Source organism: Carassius gibelio, chromosome A2, assembly GCF_023724105.1.
Source record: "Carassius gibelio isolate Cgi1373 ecotype wild population from Czech Republic chromosome A2, carGib1.2-hapl.c, whole genome shotgun sequence".
Taxonomy (NCBI): domain Eukaryota; kingdom Metazoa; phylum Chordata; class Actinopteri; order Cypriniformes; family Cyprinidae; genus Carassius; species Carassius gibelio.
Window position 1 is genome coordinate 13,084,129 of NC_068372.1, and position 12,850 is coordinate 13,096,978.

Sequence of the window (12,850 nt, forward strand, 5' to 3'; positions counted from 1 at the left end):
GTCTCCACTGATGAGCTGAATCAGGTGTGATCGATGAGGGAAACATACAAAATGTGCAGGACTGGGGGTACTACAGGACAGGTTTGAGCTAATGTATACATTTGCAATATTTCTGTTATCAAAAAATAAAAACCACCTCGTGTGGATTTTTAGAACTCTGAATCTGCATCTCATTTCAAGGCTACTGCTGTATCATCCGGAGGTCGCATTTGTCAGGCATATATTGAGGCGGCCCAGGTGCAACCACAATAAAGGAGACTGTTATTCATTGCGAGGTGTAAAATACTATAATTAATTTTTCACTTTGAAATCTAATGGTTTAATTTAGTAGCCATTAGCTAACTAACTTTGGCCAATTACTTTCCTGTCAAGGAGAAAAGAATGCATTCGTTTTAAATCTGTTTTGAATCGTTTCCATCTCTCAAACGCAGCTCCAATATTAATACAGGTTTTATTATACCGTAAATGGATGCTGAGGATTTTTAGGATGGGTAAATGTTTGAGCTCTGACTTCTTTCATTTGGCAGCTTGCATTATAGAAATTAAATTCACAGTGTTTCCCACCAACTGGCAACCCACGTCGTCGAAATGGGCGAAGTCACAGACCAAAATAAAAAGACATTCCGACACAGAACACACATTTTGAAAGGAGAATAACTGTCTGTAGCATTGTTTTTCAGATAAATATGTATGTTTACTTAACATGTTTCTTAAATATCTGCAAACATATGGTATTTTAATGCTTTAGAGTCAAAAACTTGCTTGGTGTACCTTTAAAGATAAATATAAAAAATAGACAAATGCACATGAAATGAAATGAAAATAATTGAAAACTAAAAAGTATAAAAATAAGACAAATCAAAATATTAAACACTAGGTATGCAAATACAAAAATAATAAACTCACCCCTTGTAGTACTGCTCAGGAATAAGTATTCCAGCACTAACAAGCTTCTGAAACAGCAGCCCCACATGCTCTCTAGCAATAGAGCTGCGCTCCAATGTGGATTCTACACCATTCCGTACGAATACAAAGAGCAGCGAGGTGCTGTTCAGCTCCTGCACACATTGCACTGCCTCCTACAAAAAGAGTTACAAGAAAAATGTAAGTGGAAGATCAGGATCAGGTGAATTCAGTTTGTTATTTTCTAACTGTTTTCTAGGTCAATAATCTATATATGAATGTACATACCTTCATGTCATTGATGTGGAGATACTCTTCAATGATGGATTTGGACTTCTTGTCCAGCTCTTCCTCACTCAGGGCAGGTTTGTCTTGTACAGGTGGTGCTGGAGCAGGAGTTGACACTGGCTTAACTGAGAAAACACAAGCAGGTAAAGAGTCGATCAATTTATAATTCATCAACTCAAACACCAGTACTGCTGGTGCAGCTTATGACAGTTCTTTCAGTCTGACGACTCCTACCGGTCTCCTTGCTTCGATCACGCTCCCGACTGCCTCGATCACGGTTCTCTGTCATGCTGGACACGCGGCGCACAGAATCTGATGGTCCACGGCTGTCGCCGCCTCTGCGGTCTTCATTTTCACGGCTGAAGCTGCGTTTGGTGATGGCCTGACGGGGTCTGTCAAGGCCTCTGTCCCGGTCATCCCGCCTGCTATCAAACCGATCAAAGCGATCCCGATCACGGTCTCTGTCACCACGGTCTCTATCGCTACGGTCCCTACTGGAGCTGCTCCTGCAAAGTAGATGATTGTTAAATAGCCAGTCAGAAACTTGTAGAATTAGATTACATTAGAATTATTACCATGCAAAACCAGCACTACAAAATCACCTTTGAGGCACTCTACGGTCAGTGTCAATTGAGGAAGAGGATGATGAGGGTCCAGACTGCTGCAATGCAGAGAAACGGTTGATTGTGCTAGTGGCAGGTCTCCCCTGGTCTGCATCAGATAAAAGAACATGAATTAGACTTGCATTTACCATAAAAAATAAATAAATAAAATCATTACATTTAAAATAAAGTTGAATTTCTGGGTTTCCATTAAGTTTCTGAAGAAAATTAATGTCGCTTGCAAAAACGTGTGGTACAATGTTGTGGAGGGTTGCTAGGTTGAAGTTGCTCAGAGTTGTTGCTACAATGTTCACATGATTTGAGGTATCACTCACTGGAGTAACTGCAGCAACTCACTGCAGCAATTGCTAAATCAAAGTTTAAATGAATATGTGCTTCACTCTTTCCTCTCAATAAAGAAATCACAAATGACAGCAGAGAGAAAACAGCTGTTAAGTAAGCATCTGATCATAGCAACGTGGATAAGCTTGAAGCAGCTCTGGTATCAGCACTACAGTCACCTCACGTTCATTTATATAGCGCTTTATACAATAAATTGATTCAAAGCATGCAGCTTTACAGTATTAAAGTATTAAATCTCACAGCGTCAGTCTTGCTTTCAGGTAGAATTACAACTTGGAACAAATGATAGGTACAAAAGGGCTAGCCTGAATGAACTAAGTCGCTTTGGATAAAAGCATCTGCTAAATGCATAAATTACATTTTTAATTTAACTTGATTTTCTGCTTTAAAGCAGCTGTCCAGTGTGGAGCTAGCTAATGATAGAATCTTTTTATGAATGCAAAAAAAAAAAAAAAAAAAAAAAACCTTTACATTAAAGGTCTGCATAGATTGAAGCTTGATCTAGCGCAGGACTACTTTAATACTATAAAGTGTTTTAAGGAGTTAACGTGAATAAATAAAATAAAATGTCTTTGCACTTTGTTTTGTTCCATGTATGACTTACAAAAGGCAATGTCAGACACAAGGATGCATCATACAGTCAGTCAATTACTTCATACAATTAATTAAATGGTGAATGAGAAAGTGTCTCATCTCAAGTTGTGTGCCAAATATATTTAAATATATTTATCATTGGTGAAATAATTGACTAATCATTAAAATAAATTGCAAGATAATTATCAAAATAATTGTTTGTTGCAGTCCTACATTAATAGCTGGCCTTCTTCTATTCTGAGTGAGGTCCAAGGTAAATAAGAGTAGGTGATTGCTCACCTTGATCTCCAGTGGACTTGGCGCCTGTGCCTCCACTGCTCCCTTTGCCCCAGCTACCCCAGGAGCCCTTTCCTCCTGGGGCCAGCAGCTGGGTGTTGAAATCACCTGGCTGAAGTAAAAAAATAAAAAAATAAAATAAAAAAAGAGAGCGAGAAATGGCTAAGCACATCAAACACCAATTCATTATGCTATGAAAAAAAAAAAAAAAAATCACTTTCAACAACTAAATATAAGTTGATATTCTAAAATAGAAAAAAAGTGTTACAACGCCTCACTTTAGTAATTTTACTGAGCCGGCTGGTGTCAATCGGTCTGTTCTTAGTGGTAATAGGCACTATGTTCCATCCCTCATCCTGGGTCTGGCTACCACGGCCCCCAGAGGAGTGTGGCCCACCACGGCCCCCTCGACCCTGACTGGAGTCTTTTTTGGACAGCAGCTGCTGCTGTACTTTTACTTGTTCTCTATGTTCTTCCAACTGTGCCTCTTTATGGATCTGATCAATGGTCTTGGGACCCTGATCTCCTCTTCTTGGCACCCAGTTGTTCTGTGTAACAGAGACCACTTACACAGTTAAAACAATGAAGATATAAATAGTGACCAGAACTGAAAACATACCACATGCGTTTTAAGTTTTTAACACTGTAAATCAGGTTCCTACCAAACAAATAAACCAAGCATGTGGTTACCTTTCGGAGGTCTAAAACATCCTGAAGCATGAAGCGGATTCTAGAAGAGGTCTTCTTCTCTTTAATGATCTTCTCCATCTGGTGGAAGTACTGATCCATACGAGGCTGCATACAATAGGCCAACATTAAATCTGACTGTAACAATGTAAATAACTGTCAAAAATGCTAAACAATAGAAAAACACACTACACAAAAGAAATGTGGACCTAACGAAATCATAAAGCTCATAACCCACAACGCCTCAAAGAGTTCTGATGGGTAATTGATTCTGACTGGTCAATCACAGCATCCTGCACATGTACAAATGTTGCTGTACCTTGGCCTTCTCAAAGTCTAGATCTTTTCCAATGGTGGATAGCAGCCGGCAAAGGCACTCTAAGCTCTCCTCATCATGGTTCTTCAAGAGCTTGACAATGCAGTCATGCATGATGGGTTCTGTCAACATTTTCAGCTTAAACAGCTCTCCGATGAACTTGATGTTTCCAAGCGACCGTCTACGTGCCTTGTCCTTGGCATCCACCAGCTCCTCATTCAAGCGCTGACGTTCCTCTTCCTAACGGAAAAAAATGAATATTGTCTATTTTAATAGAACAATTTCATACACTTTGTAGAGAACGGAGTTGACAAATGTGGCAAGACGTCACCTCAGTGGCAGCATCCAGCTCTTTTTGTTTCTGCTCAAAGATCACGTCATCATCCTTATCCTTCTCGAACTCCTTCTGACAACGGTTGAGCAGTAGTTTACGGAAATTCACAGTGACTCCTGGTTTGTCTGAAGTGGGGACTTTAAGCTAAAAAAAAAAAAAAAAAGTTCAGTAACAATCTAAATTATTTCCCATTCCCTACAAAAATAGCAATTCAGATAAACAGGCAAGTAATTCTGTCATCAATTACTCAAATGTGCTAAACAAAAGCCGACCACTAGAACCAATGGGGTTGGTTTACATATCTAGAAAGGACAGTTGAGCCTCTGTTGATCATTTATCACTTTATATTTTAGTGAAATTGAAAAGTTAAGTGTCTACATTTGCCACTGCAGAAATGGCAAATCGATGAACAGAGTATATCAGTGGCCCAGACACGTGGCGCAAAAGTGGAGGTCATCACTGGAGCCCACACATGCAAGCCAACATACAGATGAACGTTACTCACCCCCATAAGGCAGCGGCACATGTTGGCATAAGCTACAGAGAAGTTGGGTTCAGAGATGGCTTTCTCGAAGATGAGGTCGATGACACCCTTGAGCCTCTCTTCAGTGTCTATGCTGAGCTCCGTCACCTGCTTCATCAGCTGCTGGAACATCTGTGGGGTGAGCTTGTTAAGGACGCTGCGCACACGGCGGAACAGCTCCTGCGTTTTCACATCTTCCGTCTCTTCCTCTTCCTCTCCTCCACGCCCTCGGACTTGCTTCTTCACTGAAGGCGTCCAAGCATTCACAGCCTGGTTGAGCTCCACATTGTCTTTAAGAGACAAGCTGGTGATGATCTTGGGGTTGCGGTTCATTTGGTCTTTGCCTCGACCCGGCTGAGGGCGCCGTGCAGACTGAGAGGAGTGCAACTTTTAAAAATAAATGATCGATCTCAAAATACGGCAATATTACTTTTAACTGAATTCTGAATCATAAGTAAAAAGAAAGTCAACTTACAGGTCCTCGCCCTCCTCCTCCGGATGACTGTCTACCCAAGTTGGCATATGAAGGTGTGAAATCAGGCCCACAGTTCATCAGACTCCTGGTATCCAAGGGCTTCAAGGGGGTTTTATTTGCCTGTTGTCCAAAGAGCAAGAGGGTGATTAAAATATGTAGCAAGACAGAGCACAGGTTAAAACTGTTAGGTCCAGATGGAAGCCTCACCTTGTCCAAGACAACGTCACTGATGTGCGGCAAACCCTCTGGCTTGTTCATGCTTGCACCAATGAACTGGAAACCAAGCAGGAATTCTCGATCATATCGTTTCTTCTCCTCTGGATCGATGGGCTTCCATTGCTCTGCAAAGGGGGAGAGAGAAGAGAGGAAAAAAAAAAAAAGTCCACAAACCTTTTGAATAAATATTTGCCTTGCACAAAAGAAACTAAATCAAGAACGCATTGATGCACCAGCTTTCCAAGTTATGGATTACTTTTTATAACTCCCCCTAAAAACGATCAAAACATGTCAAATGCATTTAAAACATGCACATAGGTCTTTGTGTAGATTTAAAAGTCTGGGGTCTGTGAGATAACACTGATCATACAAAATGCTTTGTGAGCATCAAATCAGCATATGAGAATAAGATCTGAAAGATCATGTGACACTTAAGACAAAGTAATGGCGGCGGAATATTCAGCTTTGCCATCACAAGTATAAATTACATCAAAATTACATTTATATACAAATTAAAAAAAGTTAAAAATGTAAATATTATGGATTTTTTTTAATCAAATAAATGTGGCCTGGTGAGAATAAGAGATTCTTCAAAAATATTTAAGAAACTCCAAACTTTTAAACGGTAGTATACTTGCAGTAAACTGCCCTCTTAAGAAGACTCATTTATTATTGTAATCTAGAAAACAGGATGAACATTCTGAAATCAGACCCAATTAATCAGACTCCTAACCTTCTTTATATTGATACTTCTGTTCCACAGGTTTAGACGCCTCAGGCTCAATATTTTCTGCGTCAAGCTTGTCCTCTTTGTCCTCCCATGTTTCGTCGGACTCTTCAACTGGTGGGGCAGGGGTTGGAGCAGGGGAGGGCTCTTTCTGAGCAACCTCTGGCTCAAGAGCAGGCTTTTCCTCCTCAGGCTGAAACGGATACAGAAGATTTATAAATGCAAAACTGAACTTATAACAGAAGTCCTATTGTAATAAAATCAAAATGTGACATATTACGGCAAACCTCTTTGAAGGCATCTAGGACATCTCCGACATCTTTCTTATTCAGATCCTTGATCTTCTTTCTCTTCTTTGGCACTATTGTTGCTGTAGCTAGGAAAAGAGAAACCCAAGTCAAACATCTTGAAGGAGAGAAAGCAATATGCTAAGTTTTTCCTCAACTTTTTTCCACACCTTGCATAGTTGTTTCCTCAACAGGGCAGACTGTTACAGAGGCAGGTGTCTCCTCTGCTTTCTGCTGCTCTGCTTCCTCTACAGGTGCTTTCACGGCCATAAGGCAGCTCTGTTGGACCGGAGGAACGGCTTGTTCAGCAACTGGATTAGTGGAGCTCTCTGGCTCCACTACTGGATCCTCTGCAGAGTCCTCAGGCAAACCGTTAGGCAAAGTCTGTTCTTTTGGCTCATCAAGGACTGGTTCTGGAACTGGTGTCAGGGTGGTTACAGGGGCAGCCTCCACAGAAGCAATGTCACCATCATTAGCTACAGCAGGAGGCGGCTCCACAGGGGTGGAGATGACAGCAGCTGGGCTAGATGTGTCAGATGCAGCCTCTGTTTCAACCAGAGGTTCAGCCACAGGTTCTGGCTCTTCCTCTTTGGCAACCTCAGACTCCTCTTTTAAAACCCCAGTACAAGTCTGCTCTATTGGAGGGGCGTCCTCAGGCTCCTTTTGAACTGGGGCATCAGGGAGTACTGGAGAATCCACATTGTCACCAGTTTGAGGCTTTGAAAGTTGGAGATTGTTCGTAGGAGGAGGAGACGGTGGGAGTGCAGGGGAGATTGCAGGGTCCTCTCCTGGAGGAATGGAAATCTTGCTCACAGGTGAAGCAGGTCTGAACTCTGACACAGGTTTAGAGTCAGTGGCTGAAGGTGCAACGGGGGCTAGCTCTGGCGTCTTTGATGGAGGAGGGGTGGACACATCTGCAGGAGCAGCCATTGCCTTTGCTTGATCATCTGAGGATAAAGGACAGGAAAGGAGTACAAACATAAAATAAGCATATTCAAAAAAAATAATAATAATCCACCTGCTGTTTTAACATTCCTGGGGCTGGATTCACAAAACATTCTTAGAAAGAAATTCTTTGCTGTTAGATCTTTTCCTTCTCATTTTCAAACTTATGAATATTTTTTATCCTAAAACAAGACCATTAAGATCTTTTTTTCTTACGATTGGTCTAAAGAGAATTTAAGAACTTTAATTTCTGATAAGAACAACTTTAGAAATTAGTGCAAATAACCTTAAGACGCTTCACAAAATGTTTGAGTGGTTTTAAACATTAAGCATTAAAATGTAACACTAGCTAGATATACACATTTCTTCTAGAATGAATGAGCACTAAAGTGACACCACTTATTAGGGCCGGTTGAAAATTGATTCAAATGTGACTATTCAAATCAGCTGAGATGCTCAAAATCGAGATTCAATTAGGGTAGGGGTTCATATTTAAGTATACCTGAGGGTAATTTACTTTAGAAAAGTTTAGATGGTATTTCTCTTTTCATCTTCCCTCTGTATAATGCATACTAAAGTTCATAAGTGCAGCGCTGCTTTGTTTACAGCAGAAACCAAGGAAACGCTTTAAGTGCCACCTGCTGGCAGAGAGTCAATCTACATCTTGTTCAGCTCGTTTGCAATTTCGGTTTCATGCAGATATTTTTTGTTTCATAAAACTGAACCATTCTGTTTTTGCTTCAAATTTCGAAATTATACAATCCAATTTAGATTAAAATCTGATTATGTTGAATGTATGCAACATCTTTGTTTGGATCATGATTAAAGTGCAGTGGTTGCCTCTAATTTTAAATGGAAATAGCACAATTTATTTGTTTATATGAAGAGATTTATTTTATTTTTGTTATTTGATTTGGGGTTTGTTTTAACTTCAATTTAGTTTTGTTATTTACATTTACATTATATTTACATTTTGCTATTTAGCAGAGGATTTTATCCAAAGTGACTTACAAATGAGGACAATAAACGCAATCAAAACCAACGAAAGAGTAATAATATGCAAGTGCTATATTAGTATATTATAGTGTTAATTATTTCACAAAGAAACGTGCAGCATTTTGTCCAATTAATAGAAAAAGATACATTTCATTCATAATTTGTATTAAATCTAATCTTGTAAAAAAAATAATAATAATAATTCTGAATCGAATTTTGAGTTGAGAGAATCGTTACATCCCTACCACTAATTGACTGAACTTAAACAACATCGTAATGCATGTGACATTTCTCTGAATTTGTAGGATGGTGGGCAAATGAATACAACAATTTTCCATCTTGAGACAGGCTCTTTAAAAATAACAATATAAAAAACACAATTAAGGTACTAAGAGCTTAATTCTGGTCAAGCTTACTGCAACAAAAGGAAGAACAAAAAGGCAAACTTTGAGCTGTTTTGATCAGTCTTCAACAGGTGGCATAAAATGTAAAAAAAAAAAAAACAACAAAGCCTGTAATTTTCTTAACATTTTTTTAGCCTACTTAAAAGTACTGCTCCAAAAGAAATTTCTTGCTAAGCATCACTTCAGGTTGACATTGTGACTTGATAACTCTTTTGAAACTTTTGGTGCTAAAAACCACTTCAAATTTTCAATTTTTGGGTATTTTGAAGAAAGCCCACTCACCAGCTCTGATCACATCAGCAACAGGCAGATCACTTTCACCATTGGTCTGGACAGGCCCTGCCACCTCCGGACCAGCAGTCTAAGGACAACAATCCGTTAAACAGGGTTTCTGCAGGGTTTAATCAGTCAAATTTAAGACTTTTTAAGACCTTTTTATGACTATTAGGATTTGAATTTATGACCTACATGAATTACGATAAATAACTTCAGTCAATAAAATTCCTTTCAAAAGTCTTTTTTATTATTGACTTTCATTGAAAGTAACAAGTTTTATTATTTAAAGAGTTATTTTTTTATTTCTTAAGATTAAGAAACTGAAGCCATCGCCTCCTTTTTCTTGAGTATCAAGAACATAGGAACACTTAATTGTAACATTGTAAAGTAACAATTATTTTATGGCATTACTTTCCAAAATAACAAGTGTTATTGGTGTTTGGTCACAGTATTCAAACAACCACAGGCAGGGCCCGTAGCTGGGGTCAGTGGGGACCCGCTGAAGGTTTTACCAGTGGGCCCTGTTTGAAACGGTTTAATTTGTATGTTCATTCATTTTTATTTATTTTTGCCATTTACACAACGTTTACGTTTTTTTCAAGTTTGTAGGTGTCCAGGTACAGAAACCAAATAATTAAATGTAAAATAGCACTGAATAGTCTTCAATGTAAAAATTAAATATATAAATCAAACCAAAATTTATTCAGACACCTTCAACATTTCACACATTACAGTTTAATTGCTATTGCTTCTAAAATGGTTATAAAATATGACAAGAATTTAGAGCTAAACTCTGTCAGGACAAATTCGTCTTGATAATGTCATAACTTTCTCATAAAGGCTCAAGCCTTTCTCTGCGTGAGCCCCGAACACCGTGGTACTGAATTGGGCTCTTACACATCCTTTTCTGTTTGTTCAAAACTGCAATTAGTATTTGTTCGTTCATGTGCAGGAGGGACTGTCCGTGATACGCGGCTCTCTCTCCGCAACGAACACAGCGCGCGAGTAGCCAGCTACTCAGTTCAGCTTTCCCGCATCTTGTGTTTGGATGCTTGATACCGATTGTTAGTGACGGGCTTGAGCCAGCTACTAAACGCACCGTCTTAGAGCCATAAGTTATATCGTTAAAGGTACATTTTCCCATTGTGATAGCCAGGATGATTTCAATTAAGCTAAGCAGTGACAGTATGATACAGTATGTTCGGAGTTCGAGCGGGTTTCTATGAAAGTCCTTCTGACAAGTCTGTATGCTGCCGCATGGACCTTGTAGTTCTGGAACGCTGTGATACCAGTGTGATACCACCCAGATTCCTCATACAGAACTACAATTGGCAAAACAAATGAAAACCATTGCCGCTGCGAGCGCATTTAGATGGAACAAATTAATGGACTAGCATATCAATTTAAGAAGTGGCTAAATGTCCTTGTATGGAAAATCCGGATATTTTTATGACTTTTTATGGCCCCGCAGAAACCCTGGTTAAAAGCAGCATGTCCTTTTTGCCATGCTCCTGTCATCATAAACTTGAAGCTATCAACAAACCTGTGGAGGAGTGGGTGTGGAGGTCGATCTCCCACCAGACATGATCTCTTCTGTAATGTCACGTCCACCCTGGTTGGGATCACGTATCCTGATCTATAACGCAACAACTGGTAAGTCACAGACAAATGGATCAAAATGAAAACACACCAAAAGTTGTTCCCACCCACCTGTTTGCGCTCTCTCAGTTTGGCTGCTCCTGGCTGCTGAGGCGGAGCTTGCTGTGGAGGTGGAGCTGGTTGCTGCTGAGCGGGGCTCATCATGACAGGTGTGGTGGACACTGAAGTTGGGTACTGCTGTGTTGCAGGATAATAGGCAGCCGCTAGACAACAACAAAAAGAAGTTTAGACCGCAAAATAAGAGACCATCAACTTTAATGGGAGTGGGACACGCATGCAAAGTATTCCCCCGTCTGCCAATAACACTTCCTAATGCTTTGGGAAAAACGATACTTCACATCATTCTTGTCATAAATCTCTTAACGATGATCACAAATCGCTTACTATTCTTAAACATCCCAGAATGTGTGCAGTTTTGTTGTTTTTAGTCTAGGACATGGAGTCAAAGGTTGAAGAAGCATTACATCAAAGGTTACATGTTACCTGCGGTGTTAAAACACAACCAGCAAGGCTAAGACACAGACAAGGTGTAACAGAAACAGCCCTGCACTTCAGACTCACCAGGATAGCGCTGGGAGGTGAGAGGAGCTCCGTGCAGCGAGAGACGTCCGTTCTCTCTACCCACACCTCTCCCCCCACCCCCCTGCCTCTCCCTCCCTGCCAGAGAGGGATCTGAACTCAGCCAAAAGAGAAGGGAAGAGAGAAAAGCAAGAAGAGAGAGAGAAAGAGACAAAAGGTCGAGAGTGAGTAAGAGGAAACAACAAGCAACAAGATATAAGTGCTAAAAGTGGTTAGTGAGCCAATAATCTGAACAGACATGAAGGATAGAACTAGGCGCATAGTGGTTAGTTATGACAGGGATATAATGTAATGTATATGACTGATCTAGCATAAGTCTTCTAAGGTGAAGTTACACAATCTACCCAAAACATACAGTTACATACACAATTGTATATTCCCCCCCAAAAAAAATAAAAAATAAGATTGGAATACAACTCTGCAGCCAGGTTTTTTCCCCCACTGTTAAAGTGCTGTCAGACAAGATTCAAGTTCAAACAGAAAACTGCATGGTTTAAAAAAAAAGACCTCTGTGTAATGACCGCTTCATACATAACACATTATTGACCAAAATTATGGTGGTTCAAACAAGCAGGGGAGGCCCAGAGCAGAGCCTCTTACCATATGTACCGTATTCAGCTGGACTGGATCCAGGGTAAAAGCCTGCTGTTGAGTACTGCTGCGTCGGGGGCATGTAAGGGGTGCGGTACTACAATAAAAAACACAAAAGGTTGTGAGATGCACGAACAGCCTCACAAAAAAAAATGCACAACTTAATTGTTAAAGGAACAATAGGGGTTACCTGTCCATGTAGATAAATGGTATGGCCCGGAGTGTTGGCGAACTGCAACTGTTGCTGGGGAATCATCATAACCTGTGAGGTAGGTTGGTAGACATGAGTGGGTGCAACAGACCTGGGGGTGCTGTTGGGTGGGAGACGAGGGCCACCGCCTTGCATGTTGGGCCGGGCGGGGTAATATTGCTGTTGGGGAAATTGGACCGATTTAGAAAACATGACACACAAAATCAAACTACACATTGTTACTCCTGTAATGTTACTTCATCCACATCCATTCATATACATGCAAACGCAGGATAAAATTTTCAGCAGTCATTACCGCAAACTTCAATGTCACATGATTTTGGAAAACTAGTGTAGACTAGACATGAGCCGGTATTCGGTAATGACATATATCACAGTAATGAATATGCACGATATTGTTACTGTGGGCACTTCTAAATACCATTAATAATTATATATTATAAATTATTCAGAAATTGGCATGCATTTTCAGAATAGTTTTCCCATCAACTGGTCAAAATGCACAACAACGCTGTATGCTGCCTGGAAGACACACATGCGCCCTGATGTAAACAAGACGCGTTGAATGAAAGCACATTCACTCTGACAGCAGATGGTG

The 12,850-nt window shown here is 40.1% G+C and overlaps 1 protein-coding gene and 1 non-coding gene across 12 annotated transcripts in view; both read right to left on the reverse strand.

Annotated features, from left to right (window-relative positions):
• The window catches only part of LOC128026877 (eukaryotic translation initiation factor 4 gamma 1), a 47,110-nt gene that overhangs the window by 4,332 nt on the left and 29,928 nt on the right, over positions 1-12,850 (reverse strand). For 3 of the 11 annotated variants that reach the window (XM_052614188.1, XM_052614170.1, XM_052614161.1), the window contains 20 exons: positions 12,232-12,411; positions 12,060-12,138; positions 10,923-11,074; positions 10,756-10,848; positions 9,219-9,297; positions 6,762-7,538; positions 6,592-6,680; positions 6,311-6,497; positions 5,569-5,702; positions 5,362-5,481; positions 4,869-5,273; positions 4,361-4,507; positions 4,033-4,269; positions 3,717-3,821; positions 3,305-3,574; positions 3,030-3,138; positions 1,794-1,902; positions 1,426-1,697; positions 1,192-1,316; positions 907-1,079 (listed from right to left, as the gene is read on the reverse strand). In XM_052614188.1, coding sequence (XP_052470148.1) covers positions 907-1,079; positions 1,192-1,316; positions 1,426-1,697; positions 1,794-1,902; positions 3,030-3,138; positions 3,305-3,574; positions 3,717-3,821; positions 4,033-4,269; positions 4,361-4,507; positions 4,869-5,273; positions 5,362-5,481; positions 5,569-5,702; positions 6,311-6,497; positions 6,592-6,680; positions 6,762-7,538; positions 9,219-9,297; positions 10,756-10,848; positions 10,923-11,074; positions 12,060-12,138; positions 12,232-12,411 — 3,842 coding nt within the window. Of the gene's footprint in view, positions 1-906; positions 1,080-1,191; positions 1,317-1,425; positions 1,698-1,793; positions 1,903-3,029; positions 3,139-3,304; positions 3,575-3,716; positions 3,822-4,032; positions 4,270-4,360; positions 4,508-4,868; positions 5,274-5,361; positions 5,482-5,568; positions 5,703-6,310; positions 6,498-6,591; positions 6,681-6,761; positions 7,539-9,218; positions 9,298-10,755; positions 10,849-10,922; positions 11,075-11,432; positions 11,544-12,050; positions 12,139-12,231; positions 12,412-12,850 lie in introns of all 11 variants that reach the window. The other 8 variants (XM_052614212.1, XM_052614144.1, XM_052614203.1 and 5 more) reach the window with 5 other exon arrangements.
• Positions 4,750-4,828, reverse strand: LOC127940157 (small nucleolar RNA SNORD66). Its single transcript, XR_008148947.1, has one exon. It is a non-coding gene; the product is annotated as a small nucleolar RNA SNORD66 (small nucleolar RNA).